The following is a 14,717-nucleotide window of genomic DNA, read 5'->3' on the forward strand; positions in this document are numbered from 1 at the left end:
ATTGGCCAAATGGGTGCCATTAGAGTGATGTTTACTGAGACTGACACCAATTGCTCCAGCTAATTCACTTCTTCTTTCATTTAACCCGGTCACTCTTATAATAATAACTTCCATGATCCCCGTTTAGTTCAACCGTTTCAGTCTGCAGAATTTTCACATTGTACTTTATTTGCTAGTGTCACATGAGGATAAGCTAAGCCACAACTAGTGCCAAATAGATATTAGAACTAATACGAGGCTTAGAACATTAAGCACGACTTTTTACGGCCAAAGTTTGTGATCAAACGTAAATGAACCACCATTTGAGAACAAGTAATGATTTTAGCAGGTTATTATTATTATTATTCAGGTGTAACGCAGACTCAAAAGGTCTATGATCCATTCAGATAGGTGTTCTTGATTGATGAGTTTTCAGAGTTATAAATAGTGTTTAAAAGCCGTTGTTCAATCTTTTTGCATTTTCGCTTTTTTTTTTTGTTGCAATTTTGTTTTCTTTTTTTGCAGTAATAACACAGTTTATCCCATCAACATTCCCCAACTGCATAACATTTGCTTCTCAATATGAACTTGTTGCAATATATCGTTGTTTTTATCGTTACTTCTTTAACCGAGTCTTTGGTTGCTGCTTCAGTAGGCTCTCCATTCACCCTTTACAAGGGCTCCAAACCTTTTTACAGCTGTAATAATCAAATTTCCGACACCGTTTCGTTCTGTGCTAAGGCAAATGATTATCAATGTCTTTGCACCAACAAAAACTATTTGGCTACTGTTGCAGGCTGTCTCCAAACGGTTGGGCCATCTCCTTCCGCTGTTAATGGACTTGTTACCTTTTGTCGTAACCATGGCATTCACTTTGCAGACTACAATTGGTTTAATGATTCAATTCAATTGTATTTACAACAAGCGAAATTAAAGAATCAGATTCAAAATTTCACTAAATCTTCCCCCATTGAAACTCCTTTCATTTTGAATCAGACTGCTGTTTTGCTTTACCAAAAAACCTACAATATGTATTATGCCAATATGGATAACTCCTTATACTATGGTGCTGCTTGTTTGGGGTATTGGTTGTTGGTACTTTTGCTTGTCGCATTATTCAATTGGACAAAGGTTTTATTTCCAAGCTTTGTTAAAAAATTGACATCTCCTTTTATCAACAAATGGAGAAAGTACATTTCGGCTCCAGCAACCTTCAAAAGGAAAAAGACAGAAGAACAACGCTTGTTTAAGGTTGCGTCTTCTTTAATCCTTTCAAGGTTTGATTCAATGATTGTGTTTGGTTTTTATATTTTGGTAATTGTACTCCATGCTGTAAACTATCAGTCTATTGAGAATGAAGTACGCTATAAAAGTCAGTACTTGGCCCATTTGAAGATTCTTGGAGACAGAACTGCAGTAGTAGGTATTATGTTGATGCCTTTGATTTTCTTGTTTGCTGGCAGAAATAACTTTTTGCAATGGATGGTTGGTCTTAATTACAGTAGTTTTGTTGGTTATCATAGACATCTTGCAAGAATTATGTTTGCATTGTTTGTTATTCATGCTGCAATATTCTCCTATTTATTTGGTGACAGCTACAGTGTGGTTATCTCAGAAACTAATTTTGTATGGGCACTCGTTGCCACTGTATGTGGTGGTATAATTATGTTTCAGACTTTGCTCTATTTCAGAAGGAAATGGTATGAAGTGTTTTTAGTTGCTCATATTGTATTGGCCATATTTTGGACTGTTGGGTTGTGGTATCATGTTCAATACAGAGGATACGTTTGGTTAGTTCTTCCAAGTATTGCAGTTTGGAGCTTTGATAGAGCTGTTAGACTTGCAAGATTATTTGCTTTTGGTTTCCCGCACGCCGATGTCACATTGATAGCTGATGAAACTTTGAAAGTACAAGTTCCAAAGCCCAAATATTGGAAATCAGTTCCTGGCGGGCATGCTTTTATTCATTTTTTGGATGCAAGATATTTTTGGCAGAGTCATCCATTCACATTTATTGAAGGTGAACTCGGCAGTATTATTTTCTTTTGCAAAGTCAAAGATGGTATCACTCGATCCTTATACAATAGGTTGCTTTCTTCTCCAGGTAAATCTACAAAAGTAAGAGTTACGGTAGAAGGTCCTTACGGCGAACCCACGCCAGCTAGATATGCGGACAGTGCTGTTTTCTTGGCTGGTGGCAATGGTATTCCTGGTATTTATTCGGAGATTGTTGATGCAGCCCAAATCAGTAGCACTGGTGAGAAGAACAATAAATTCAAATTGGTTTGGGTTGTTAGAGAATGGAAATCATTGTTTTGGTTCTATCAAGAGTTGGTTGATTTGAAAGATTTAGATATTGACACTACCATCTATGTCACTAGACCTGGTATTGAATCATTTGCTGAAGAGTACAACAATAGATTTCTGGAATCTCAGGCCATTCTTAGCGGTGACATTCATGAAAAGCCTAAAAAGGACGGTGTTAAGGTTTCTGTAAATAAGATGGAAGGCGAGGAAGATAGTGATAGTGATGGAATGATTGACACTATTAAGCTGGAGCTTGGTCATATTCAGTTTCACGAAGGAAGACCAAACATTGAATCTTTGGTTGATAGGTATGTTGAACAATCAAATGGATCTATTGCTTTTGTTGCCTGTGCTCACCATTCAATGGTTGATGAGGTTCGTTACTATTGTGCCCACAAAATTGACAATCCTGCGAAGAAAAGAGTTGATTTCTATGAGCAAGTCCAAGTTTGGGCTTAATTAAAAAGAGGTAAACCTTTAATTTTCAAGCAGTTTTAGTTTTCAGATTTGTAGGCAATTGTGTATGAACATTAAGTTAGAAACATTTATATATTGCAAATGAAGGTTGTGATAGATTAGATCAAATCAATGATTTGTACACGACTCATTGCAGATCGTAAATTTTACTGCTCTGCAAATATATCGGATTTTTTTCTAACTGGTACACTTCCATCCTACTGCAATCTTGTTTTGGTTTTTATTTTCTGATTAGCATTATTCACTTTGAAACAAATAGTTTGCTTTCAAAATTAATGTATATCTACAAGTTTCAATATCTTTGTGCAACAATTTTGGTAAGAATCCGAGGTCTATACATCGAACAATGATCTTACGATCTTTTGGAAACGGGAAAAGGTTACCTAGAATACATTCTAATCTACATTTCTTGTCTACAAAGTCAGTGTCTAACGCAGAATCGTTTGCAAAATATGGAGTATTGCCGTACTTTCAGTCAAAATTGAATCTGTGGTTGAATCCTGGTTCTCAAGTCAACACACCACCGACAGAAATACAATCATTTATTTTGCATAATTTATCATTGAATAGAAGAAATGTCATTGTCAATCAATCAAATAAGCCTGGAAAATCATTGGGGTTACTATTGCATGCTTTGAATTTATCGTTGACTAAACGACCGTGGTATCTGATTGAGTCACGTCGAACTCCTGAGAAACTAACCTGGTCTTTAGATTCAGTAATACTTGTTCCCACAGATGAGATGGTTGATAAGTATCACAAATACTGTGAGAAACTAATTTCACCAATGGAGAATAATTGTGTGCCAGATGAGGTTTTCAGGATTGAAGAGTCATTACATATTTCAAGAGTCCCATTAACAGTGAAATTTATATCGAGAAAAAAACTACCGGAAATTACTACTAATTCCCTGATTTCAAAGTCAGATACAGAAAAACGTTCCCAAGTGTTGGTCACTACTTTGTCAGGTTTACTTGATAGTTTCCAGAATAATCCAGATCAGTTCAAGTTTTTAAGGTTTTTTGCTATTGATCAACTAGATTATTTCATGAAAAGTGTTGATGTAAACGGATTTCTGGTGGTGAGTCAAAATGTAAAAGGAAAATATAAAAATAGGTTGCTTGAAGTAATACAGCAAGTCGAAACTTTGAGAAGAAATACTCGGGAAGAACGATTGACTGAATTTGTTAGGATGGTGTCTAAGGACATAAATGAAACTTTGAGCTCGGAACAAATAGATCAGATTGTAGGGATTATTTGTCAACGGAGAGTCGCTAGGTTTCCCAAAAAGTTTGTCTGCAGTGAGCTGATGAAGGAGGGATTAGCAGAACGGTTACGCTACGAGTTTCTTGATAACATTCAATATTGCATTGTAACGAACCCTCTGCATCCTCATGTTACAGCATTAAATGAGTTGTTTTTGCAAAAAGATCTGGCAGAAAACTCCACAAGTGATATCGAAAAGAAGCAAATGTATATTGAAAATCCTGAAACATTCAAGTTGACAAATATCATTAATCGCAGATTTGCCAAAGAAGATTCGCTAGATATATTCAAGCCAATTGAAAGAATTAATAAAATTGAACTGTATTTCCCTGTGTTTCATGATGGCCTAGTTGAAGACTATAAAAACGTGTTTAATTTACCAAGCCAAGATCAGGTTCGGAAACTAATAGAGCATTTTGTGAAATCAAAGCCTAGTATCAGAGAATATGCCAAAAAATATCATAGTGAAAAGAAATTAAACTCAATTGAACAGTATACTGAATTCATAAATGTTATATCTCTTAGTTTTAAAAAGAAATTTCCTGGACGGTCACTAACAGTGATTGTCCCTGCATACATCAATCCAGAAAATTTGAAAGCAAAGCTCAGTACTGAAATAAATGAAACCATTGTTAAAGTGTTGACTGTTCCTGAGTTTTTAGTATCGGGGACAAACCTCGGAGGGGATAATTTGTTGCTCGCGGGATTAGATACGTTGATGTACCAAACTGCTTTCACAGAAGGGAATGTTGATAAGAAATTGAATTTAGGTGTGAAAGAACCATATGGGGATTTGTTGCATGTTCATATTTGGAGGATTTTATCCTCAGCTTCTGTGTCAAGAAAGAGGCGGGTTATATTTGCATTGGATGGTAATGGTGCAAATTTTGAAGATCTTTCTAGAACTGGCCAAATATTTGCATTCAATAATATCTCAGCACAATTGGAAATAAAATCGTTTGTTTGAGTTTCTTATTGATGAGAAATTTGGTTTCTATATACGAATGCTACACTGGAATCAACTTCAATATACCTTATGTATATACATGTATTTACAACACGAAAACTATAATATGTCTATTTACAAATAAATTAAATCTTGCTTTCCTCTTGTTGCATATGACTTTCGATGGCTTGTTTCAAGAACGGAATGACTTCAATCTTGTGCAACTTGCGTGATTTACCTGAATCTCTCAATTCCTTCACTTGTGAAATAGCAACTTCGACATCATTCAAGAAAAATGGTAACTCTTCAACCGGACCGTTCAATGGCAACTCAAACTCCGTTTGAGGATTCAACGTCAAATACCTATCTACTTTCAAATTGGCAACGTAAGAGAGCCCTTTAATGAAATTCACATCTATCGTTTCTTCATCTTGTAACAAATCCAACGACAAGTTAGGATTTATACCAAATATAGCGTATTGTAATCTGATTAATTTCTCATGATAATCTTCAACTTCATCGGCCTCGCAATTAACATATCGGGTCTTAAAATCATCTAAATATTCCTGAATGTCGTCTTGCATAGTTGCTTGAGCACGTTCAACGGCAACCTGTCTTTCCAATAACACTTGTTTTATTCTCTTTTGAGTTTTAATTAATTTCCTGTCCACATTGTTAAATTGCCTGAAATCACCCATTCCCAAAGATTCACCCAATCTAACCTCACGACTCAAAATATTTCTTTCTTTTAATGTCAAATACCAGATCTTGTGCAAATCTTCAAATGATTTCTGACGCAATTCAGCAGAAGTCCATTCTCTGGAGTCCAAATCTAACTCTTCTGATTCTCTTATTGCTGCTTTGGTTTTATTACCTTGAGGGAAAAATTGCCATAATGGATGGTCAGGCGATACTTCGAAATTAGCTACTCTAGGTACGACTGGTTCTCTTAATTTGATTTTGGTTAAATCCTCAAACTTCAATGGCTTGATTCTATTCAACACGATGGAACGTGTCAGAAATGTCCTAATGTTTGAATACAAACTCATTATTTGCTTTAGGTTTCTTGGACTTGGTGTTGTCACTATTAACCTTTTTTTTTTTTTTGTATTCTTGTTAGAGGGAAAATTTTTTTTTTTTTTTCATTCATTCATTCACTTACGCAGTTTCACCAATTCTACAAAGTCAATGTGAGCTAGCAAAAAAAAATGGCCTCAATAAAAAAAAAAACATTGAAAATTGAAATAGAAGCTCATAAGTAAATACTGCCAGATAATAACTCCTACTTGGTGCAGTAACAATACACATTCATACATTCAAATACATCTCATGTCAACAATACAAGCTGAACAGCAACAAGAACAACAACCATTGGATTTAATTCGTTTCCAGCTAGATGAATATGTTTTGGTCAAATTAAGAGGTGCAAGGGAATTGAAGGGCAAGTTACAGGGTTATGACAGTCATTGTAATATGGTATTGAGTGATGCTCAGGAAACAATATACACATCCAATGAAGGTGGTGATAGTGAGGACAGTTCTAAAGAGCCTATAGTGAAAAAGACTGCCATGGTATTTGTTAGAGGAGATTCCGTTATTTTAATAAGTCCAATACAGTAAATACTAAAGAAAAATAATACAAATAATAATTATAATTGGTAATAGAACATAAAAATGTAAACTTACATCATTTCTACGTCGCCATCGTCATCCCTTTCCTCCAATATATGTTTAATCTTTTCAACCTTACGTGCGTGTTTGTACCATTCAGCTTTGATAACTTGATTCTCTTGGTATGATATTGAGATATCCTTGATAGCTTTATCAATCAAGTCATCATATTCCTCTATGTCGGTGTTTTGAGTAATATCGTGTAAACTTGATCTGGCCAATTTGTAAAGTAGCTTTTGCGAATCGTCGTTTGAATTATTGGTCTCGAATTTGTCAAATATTCTGGTGTTAGTCTCTAAAATATCTTGTACTTGTGATAAAAGAACATCATTTAATTCACTAATTGCCGTCTTCTCCACAAAAAATCGGCTAATATCCAGTTTGGCAAATACCAAGTGGTTGTAGTTGACTTGGATACTGTTTTCTGTTCCTTCATCATCAATGTTACGTAATAGAGTCGGATGAATCACCCGTGCTGTCGAACTAGTTATATTTGAATTAAAATTGCTGACGAGATTGGTGACTTTGTCTAGCAAAGGTTTCTGTACATTCTTTATGTCATCGATTTTGCCATTCAATTCCGTCTCTTGGTTAACTAGTGAACTCAATTTATTCTTTGCGTCTGTTAGAATTTCAGGTTGGTAATCTTCCGTATACCTACGAGACTCAATAACCAAAACATTTCTTAATTCATTCAAATATGATTCATATGTGATTTGAACTCTATCGGCCTCAAATTTCAATTGTTCTAATCTAGCTGCAGCTTCCGCTAGATTATTTTTGAAAGACTGGACATCTGCTTCGTCTATTCTAGTACTGTTGGGTTCGGAGTCGTCTTTGTTGCTGCTATTTTCTGCGGTTGTACTGTCTTCCACTTTAGTTGCATTATCATCTGTACGTGAAGTGTTTCTTTTCTCCTTGTGAATTAACAAACGCACAGTATTGTGAAGCTCCAATATATCACTTCGTAATTTCAAATACAGGCTGAAAGTTTTGTCATAGTATACCACATAATTCTTTATACTTTCCTCTATCAATTTTTGCTGCTTGATTCCGATATGTTTTGCTGGATTGCTTGACATTGATGGTTGATGACGTGGCTATGTAAATTTGCTAATTTGGTCGAGGAGGTACTCCTTAGTATTGTTATGAATGTTTATTTTTTTTTTTTTTGCATCGTCCAGCTTTCTCATTTTTCAGTTTTTTCTTTTTGTATGTAGTTGGTTATCTATTGATCTTTCTGAATGGATTAGCAGTTTCTTTTTATAAGTAAGCACAACTCTGGTAATTCACCCCATATCTCCGACGATAACTGTTATGAGAAACACATAATATAAAATGAAAGGCCGTGAACTGTTTGAAATGAATTGGGAGTGGTTACAACCAGTTGAAGAAATCACCAAGTGTTTCCCAAAACGTGTAAAGCAATTATCATCTAACATGACGAATAGTTTGATCTCCTTCTAGTTTTTGATTTGTTTTACATTGACTTCCCAGTGTCTATAGTGTATATGTCTATTCAGCGTCTGTCATTGATAGTTACCACTGGCCCAGTTTCTCCTGCCTTGTCATTGATGCAAGAAAACAATCTTTCAAGTCACGTGTACGGGTTTGTCCGCCAAGAGATGAATTTTCTCTTGAGCAAAAAAACAAGACACCCGCGAGCTAACAAGTTTCATAAAAAGTCTTGCTGTTATAAAACAAAGCACGAAATAATTTCCTCTTCGAAATAGAAACAACCATGAACGATCTGATACACGAAACAGTGGATGTCAACTTATATGTTTATACTATTCAATTGCTAACGTCAGATAATAATGTTAACAGCATTAATGCGTATTTTCAATTGTTAACCGCAAAGGTGTTGTCGCCAAACTTTGATTGCTTAAAGATCACAACCAAAGCAAACATATTGAACGCACTATTGATCTACACTTACCCGTTAAATATACCATTACAAGACATCACAAATCTAGCAAGATTGATAATTTATTCTAAACAGATTGAGAATGAATCGAAAGATGAAGATTATTTTGACCTTGAGGAGTTTTCCCTAAGTTTGAAGCCAACCATATCAAATACCGTTTCATTAAGAGCAACTGCAAACGAGTTACTAGTTGATACCAATATAAAGTGTCAATCACTAGGTAAATTGGACTTTGATGCGACTTCTGACGATGATGAGTTATTCTTGTCATTTATTCGTGCCAAATCATTTCATTTGTCGCAGTTTTACCAAGATGTAAATGACATTTTACCACTATTTGAGAATGTTTCATTTCCAAAATTCAATGCATGGTATAGAGGAATAATACTTCCTTATAAATACTATTACAGTCATTTCGGCTTGGCTTACAGCAGCAATACTTTTAACGGCTATCTTGCACCTGAAAGTTTATATCCACTGAGATTGCATCTCTTGCTTGCTCCATTAAAGACAGGAAAAGTTCTTAACAATGAAGGTTGGTTTGAAAATGTGATATTCCCAATTGTTAAATATTACGGTAATGATCTCTGTCCATTAAATGAGTGGTTGTTTGACAATGAAAGTGGTTATTGTTCGGAAACAGTTGCAAGTGTTGTTAGGAAATATCAGTTTTGGCGTGTATGTTTGAAATGTATTCACCACCATTTTGAACTGAAGGATTACGAGGTGATTATAAACTCATTCTTGAGTGCATGTTATTTCTACGGCTTTAAAGAAGATGCAGACACTGTGTCGACAATTGAACTTGTGGAAATATATGATTTGATAATAGATACCTTAACACTATTTGATACACCTCCACCCACGCATGGGTTGCAATTGTCTGATATCAATTATAACAATATTCCCTTTGACTGTGTTACCTTGAAGGAGTTCCAAACAGCCACAAACCCTATTTCTCCATTGTTTCAGGTCGAGGCTATTGCATTTTTAAAACAAGTTATAGAAACTTGTCAGAAATTATTACCAATTAATAGGCTTACCATTAAGAAATACTTTCAACTCAAGTACGAAAATAAAGATATGGATACAAAAAGAGAAATTTTGAAAATAACCAATAACATCAATGGTTCTAACTGGAAACAGTTGTTAAATTCAATAGCCCTTTTCCAGAAGAATTTTATACGGAATGAAAGAATTTCGGCAACTGTGGTTGAAAGACTATTGCTTGCAAACTTGTTTGATGTAGTCGACGAGGTGTATTTTGAGAAAAGGTTAGGTGATATTACTGTTAATGAGCTATATGATGTTGTATTGGATAAATTCTGGGATTGTTTGAACCATGCAAATAGCTTGAATGATAAATCTGGACTGCTTCATAATGCTGAGCTATGTTTGAAATTGTTTGATAAGTTGGCCCTCGAAAAGGATTTAGGGGAAGATAACCATCGTGATATTGTCAAGTTCAAGCATTTGTTCAAGGCTATAAATGCTCTTAAAAGATTCAAAATTTTAAATCGAAACCAGCCTTACACTCCACAGCAATTGATTATTAACTTTGCAAATGGCAATTTATTGAAGCTAATAAATATTGTATTGGAGCAAAATCCAAAGTCATATTTGGCCTTTGATAAGTTATACCGTATTTTAAATGATATGATGTTGTTTTATAATGATGATAACCACAAGGACGACAAACAACATTCACATAATTATTACTTCAATAAGCTCAAAACAGCTTGTATCGAAAGTGCTTTGATTGATAACAATTTCAACTACGCCTACAAGCAAAGTTTGGAATTGTTTGATTACTTGCAAGGGAAAAAGGATAGCTCTCAGATAGACGATTTGTGGTTGACTTTTTATCAAGTTGGGAAGTATGTGTCTCCTCAGTGGTTTGAGAACTCTGGAGAACAAATAGACTTTGATATCTTGATTAAACAAAGAGAAATTTTGTCCTTGACTATTCTTAATTTGCAATTGAAGGAAAACAGTAAAGTTGTGTTGGCTCAATGGCTGTCATTGAACGCTAAAATTCAGAGACATAGTTTAGATAATAATATTGAAACCGTGAAAAAAAGGTTTGACAACGAAAACTGGCAGCTCAAAAACTCGAAGAAACATTTGGAGAATATTGGAAATTTGGCTACGGAAATAATCAGCGATGCAAGTAAGACTACTAACAATGCCAGTGAAAAATTATCAAACTTATTTGTCTCTGGTCTTGGGTGGGCTATTGGTGCTAATCAACAGCTGTGAAACCTTAAGTTAATAGTATGTTATGTATACTTTGTTTTCTTTTCTTTTTTTTCCCTCTCTCTAAAATACACACTGGAAATAATGGACTAGTATGTGAAATTGGCGTGTTTTTTCTCTATTTTTTTTTTTTTTTTTTTTTTTTTTTGGTTTGACAGTTATTAGACCATCAAATATAATTTACAACGTATTCATACACACTAAGCTCTGTGCTGCCACGGCAATCAAATCAATATTTTATTAATTAGTGGCAATAGAACCAACATAGAGACAGTAGCGCCGGCAACAATAATATCAGAAACAAGAGGAAAATACATTCTCACTAACACTAATTTGGAAATTGCTACTAGAGAAATCATCGGTTGTATATGGTTAATGCAAACAAATCAATAATCCGACTAGCAACTTACTGCATTAAAAATAGAATTCATCGTTTAAGAACAGTTAACAGTTTATATTATATTAGTAAAAGAATTAGCATACAAAACACAAATCGTATCAGAGCAACGCGTCTTTGTGGATCCAAGCAATTCATGTTGGAAAGCGAATTAGATCTGGCATTAATAGAGATTCTAGATAATGACGACCCTTTTAGTGATAGTGAGATTAGGGAATCTGCTGATCTACTGACAGGGCAAATCCATCTGTATAAAGGAAGTCCTGTCGTGAAAAACCTGCTTTTGCAAACAAGAGAACCGCAAATTCAAGTCCCAACTAAACCTACTGGGACTAATAAAAGAGTTCAAATACAAAAAGATCCCAACCAGAGTGTTTATTTTGACGATGACTCGCTATCCTCAACGTTTGAATTTAGTGACATGGATGATGATTTCATGGGGGCTTTAAAAGCAGCTGAGGAAATGACTAATAATAACAATAATTGTATAAAGAGATCTGCATCAACTCCGTTAAAGAAACCAATTGCAAAATCAATGAAAAATCAGAGCACGCCTTCAAAGTCTTCAGCGAAGAAATGTTGCAAGTATATAAAAACGTCATCGCAGAGCCCATCCCACTACCAAATTAGGGAATCTGGTTCCGGTGTTGATATACTTGAAGGCTCCCCTAATAAGCTACAATCTGAAAAAGCATCTCCATTTAAATTTTTGTCGTCTTTTTCATCTTCATTGCAAACGCAGAATCAAGCTGCGAGTGGCAACCATGAATCCCAGTCTAAAGTTGAACAAAACATCTTGTCTGCTTCACAATCATCTTCTCCACCAATAACTATATCCCAGGTACGTAACCCATTTAAGGTGCCTACCCAATTTCGAAGAAACTACTCGACTCGTCGTATCACAGATCAGGAGTCTGACAACAAGAAGGGGAATAGTCATCACACAATACTATTGGCAACACAGAAAGCAGAAGCACCGTTTAAAGATTCATCTAACAGTAACCGTCACAACCTTGGGAAGAAGAAGGAGGGTGCTACTGAAGCCCAATCTGAAGCAAAAAATGTAAAGCCGATCATTTTGTCGAATGAACAAGAATATGTATTGAAACAAGTGCTACTGGGGGTATCCCTATTTTATACAGGGTCAGCAGGTACCGGTAAATCTGTATTGCTACGAAGTATAATTAAATCTTTACGTACCAAATTTTCTAAGGGTGTTGCAGTGACAGCTTCTACAGGTCTAGCAGCTTGTAATATTGGAGGGATAACCCTTCACAGTTTTGCCGGTTTTGGTTTAGGACAAGGTAAAGTTGACATCTTGATAAAAAAGATCAAAAGAAATAAGAAGGCTTTTTGTAGATGGCGTGAAACAAAGGTTTTGATTATAGATGAAATTTCCATGGTCGATGGGCATTTATTAAACAAATTGAATGAAATTGCCAAGACACTCAGAAGAAATAATCGGCCATTCGGTGGAATTCAACTAGTAGCTTGTGGCGATTTTTATCAATTACCGCCTGTTGTCAAAAAGACTGCGCATGATGGTACCGAAGTGGATAATGTCGAAGTTTATTTTGCCTTTGAATCGCTGGCTTGGAAAGAAACTATTCAGCGGACCATTACGTTGAAGGAGATTTTTCGTCAAAAGGGTGATCAACGTTTTATCGATATGTTGAATAATCTTAGAGACGGGAATGTACCTGATGATACGGTTAGGGATTTTTGTCGTCTTTCTCGTCCATTAAAGTGTCCAGAAGGAATAGTTCCTTCAGAATTATATGCTACTAGACACGAGGTAGACGCGGCAAATTCGAGAAAGTTGGGTACAATCGAGGGAGATGTGGTTGTCTATAACTCAATTGACACCGGAATATTACCTGAGATCCAAAAATCGCAAGTGCTAGCGAACTTTCTTGCTCCACAAGTGCTAAACTTAAAAGTTGGTGCCCAAGTAATGTGTATTAAAAATTTTGACGATCAGTTAGTCAACGGAACTTTGGGAAAGGTAATTGATTTTGTTGATAAGGATACTTATATGAAATCAGGATCTAAGGAAAACTCGTCGACCGAGAGTTCCGATGAAGTATCTGGTTTGAGCGATTATATTTTCAATGATTTTCAAAAACCCAAGAAGATTGTTAAAGAGGATGCACCTATTGCAGAACAAGTTGTATTCACAGGTCAGCTTTCACAGAAAGTTGAAGAAGAACTGGAAAGTAGTAAGCGTAAATTAAAATTGAAAGAAGATTTGATGAATGATTATAAAGATAAGAAATACCCTTTGGTTAAATTTTTGTTGCCCGATGGAATCACTTTCCGAACAGTAGTTGTTGAGCCAGAGCAATGGACTACTGAAGACGATGAAGGTAAGGTTTTGGTTTCACGTATACAATTCCCGTTAATTTTAGCTTGGTCGTTGTCCATTCACAAGTCTCAAGGACAAACATTGTCGAAAGTTGTTGTTGATATGAAAAATATCTTTGAAAACGGACAAGCATATGTGGCATTATCTAGAGCAGTGTCGAGAGAAGGGTTGCAAGTTTTAAATTTCAATAGATCAAAAGTTGTATCACACAGAAAGGTTATTGAGTTTTATAAGCATTTAACAAGCCATGAGAACGAGAGCCAGCGTGGACAGCAACAGTTGAATTTTATGTCAACCTCAGTTAGTTCAGTTGGAAGGGCACAGATATAGTAATTAGATTCGTTAAGCATTTAAATATGGTCTCTTTTGGTTTTATTTTGGCTTGACAAATATATGAGGATTTCTCAAATTAATAGAATCAACGAACGATGTCCTATAACAGGATTCTCAATGATGTTAGACATGTAGTTACGTAGGTCCTGTTCGTAGAGGTAGACAGCAAGACATAAGTTGAGTGGATCTTGGGGCGTGTAATATGACCCAATAAATCGTAATTCAATGTTTTTTTCTGTGTCAAGTGTCTATCAAATCAAGTTGTTCGCTGCTGTATGAAAAATGCGAACAAAATGTGACTTCTGTTTGCTACATTGACAACCTTATATCGAGAATAATTCTGCTCCATTACACATATATTTGTTCACTGGGGTAATAAGAAAATGGGTAGAATTCATGGCTTTTTAGGAGGTGTATTGCTAACATCATCTTTGGCTTATTCCACAGGCCAATATATTAACAAAAACCAACAGTTCATCTCACAAAGTTTACGTCAGTCAGACTATATCATCAATAATCGAATTTTAAGTGATGCCGATGCCAAATTGCGTGAAAATTACGTGCCAGACTCACATGTCAAATATCAATCTCGAGTGAATTTTGCTGAAACTTGCAAGGATATTTGGAATGAAGAAATCATAACCATGGTGAACTGGGTGTATAGTCTTAATTGGTACAAAATGGGTTTAGATATTGATGCTAAAGTGAATCAATGGACTGACAGAATTGCTGAATCTGTTGCCAAGAAGGCTGAAGAAAAGAAATAGACGCGATGACTAATGTGCCTTTCAGT

The 14,717-nt window shown here is 35.4% G+C and overlaps 8 protein-coding genes across 8 annotated transcripts; 6 read left to right on the top strand and 2 right to left on the bottom strand. All coding sequences in view use genetic code 12, as the record gives it.

Moving 5' to 3' along the window:
• Nucleotides 1-561: 561 nt before the first annotated feature.
• CD36_32930 (ferric reductase transmembrane component precursor, putative) lies at nt 562-2,745 on the top strand (the record flags this gene model as incomplete). The annotated part of the gene is made up of 1 exon (XM_002422195.1): nt 562-2,745. One exon carries the CDS (start codon nt 562-564, stop codon nt 2,743-2,745), a length of 2,184 nt encoding a protein of 727 aa, XP_002422240.1.
• Nucleotides 2,746-3,109: 364 nt separating this feature from the next.
• CD36_32940 (conserved hypothetical protein) lies at nt 3,110-4,996 on the top strand (the record flags this gene model as incomplete). The annotated part of the gene is made up of 1 exon (XM_002422196.1): nt 3,110-4,996. The coding sequence occupies one exon, from the start codon at nt 3,110-3,112 to the stop codon at nt 4,994-4,996; it is 1,887 nt and encodes a 628-aa protein (XP_002422241.1).
• Nucleotides 4,997-5,121: 125 nt separating this feature from the next.
• CD36_32950 (mitochondrial 54S ribosomal protein YmL4) lies at nt 5,122-6,024 on the bottom strand (the record flags this gene model as incomplete). The annotated part of the gene is made up of 1 exon (XM_002422197.1): nt 5,122-6,024. One exon carries the CDS (start codon nt 6,022-6,024, stop codon nt 5,122-5,124), a length of 903 nt encoding a protein of 300 aa, XP_002422242.1.
• A 280-nt stretch (nt 6,025-6,304) lies between these two features.
• Nucleotides 6,305-6,595, top strand: CD36_32960 (U6 snRNA-associated Sm-like protein, putative; the record flags this gene model as incomplete). The annotated part of the gene is made up of 1 exon (XM_002422198.1): nt 6,305-6,595. One exon carries the CDS (start codon nt 6,305-6,307, stop codon nt 6,593-6,595), a length of 291 nt encoding a protein of 96 aa, XP_002422243.1.
• A 62-nt stretch (nt 6,596-6,657) lies between these two features.
• Nucleotides 6,658-7,728, bottom strand: CD36_32970 (conserved hypothetical protein; the record flags this gene model as incomplete). The annotated part of the gene is made up of 1 exon (XM_002422199.1): nt 6,658-7,728. The coding sequence occupies one exon, from the start codon at nt 7,726-7,728 to the stop codon at nt 6,658-6,660; it is 1,071 nt and encodes a 356-aa protein (XP_002422244.1).
• Nucleotides 7,729-8,387: 659 nt separating this feature from the next.
• CD36_32980 (protein transport protein, putative) lies at nt 8,388-10,832 on the top strand (the record flags this gene model as incomplete). Its single annotated transcript, XM_002422200.1, has 1 exon — nt 8,388-10,832. One exon carries the CDS (start codon nt 8,388-8,390, stop codon nt 10,830-10,832), a length of 2,445 nt encoding a protein of 814 aa, XP_002422245.1.
• A 365-nt stretch (nt 10,833-11,197) lies between these two features.
• On the top strand, nt 11,198-13,921 carry CD36_32990 (ATP-dependent helicase, putative; the record flags this gene model as incomplete). Its single annotated transcript, XM_002422201.1, has 1 exon — nt 11,198-13,921. The coding sequence occupies one exon, from the start codon at nt 11,198-11,200 to the stop codon at nt 13,919-13,921; it is 2,724 nt and encodes a 907-aa protein (XP_002422246.1).
• Nucleotides 13,922-14,307: 386 nt separating this feature from the next.
• Nucleotides 14,308-14,691, top strand: CD36_33000 (conserved hypothetical protein; the record flags this gene model as incomplete). Its single annotated transcript, XM_002422202.1, has 1 exon — nt 14,308-14,691. One exon carries the CDS (start codon nt 14,308-14,310, stop codon nt 14,689-14,691), a length of 384 nt encoding a protein of 127 aa, XP_002422247.1.
• Between the last annotated feature and the right edge of the window lie 26 nt (nt 14,692-14,717).

The sequence above is a fragment of the Candida dubliniensis genome, chromosome R (genome assembly GCF_000026945.1).
Source record: "Candida dubliniensis CD36 chromosome R, complete sequence".
NCBI classification, from domain to species: domain Eukaryota; kingdom Fungi; phylum Ascomycota; class Pichiomycetes; order Serinales; family Debaryomycetaceae; genus Candida; species Candida dubliniensis.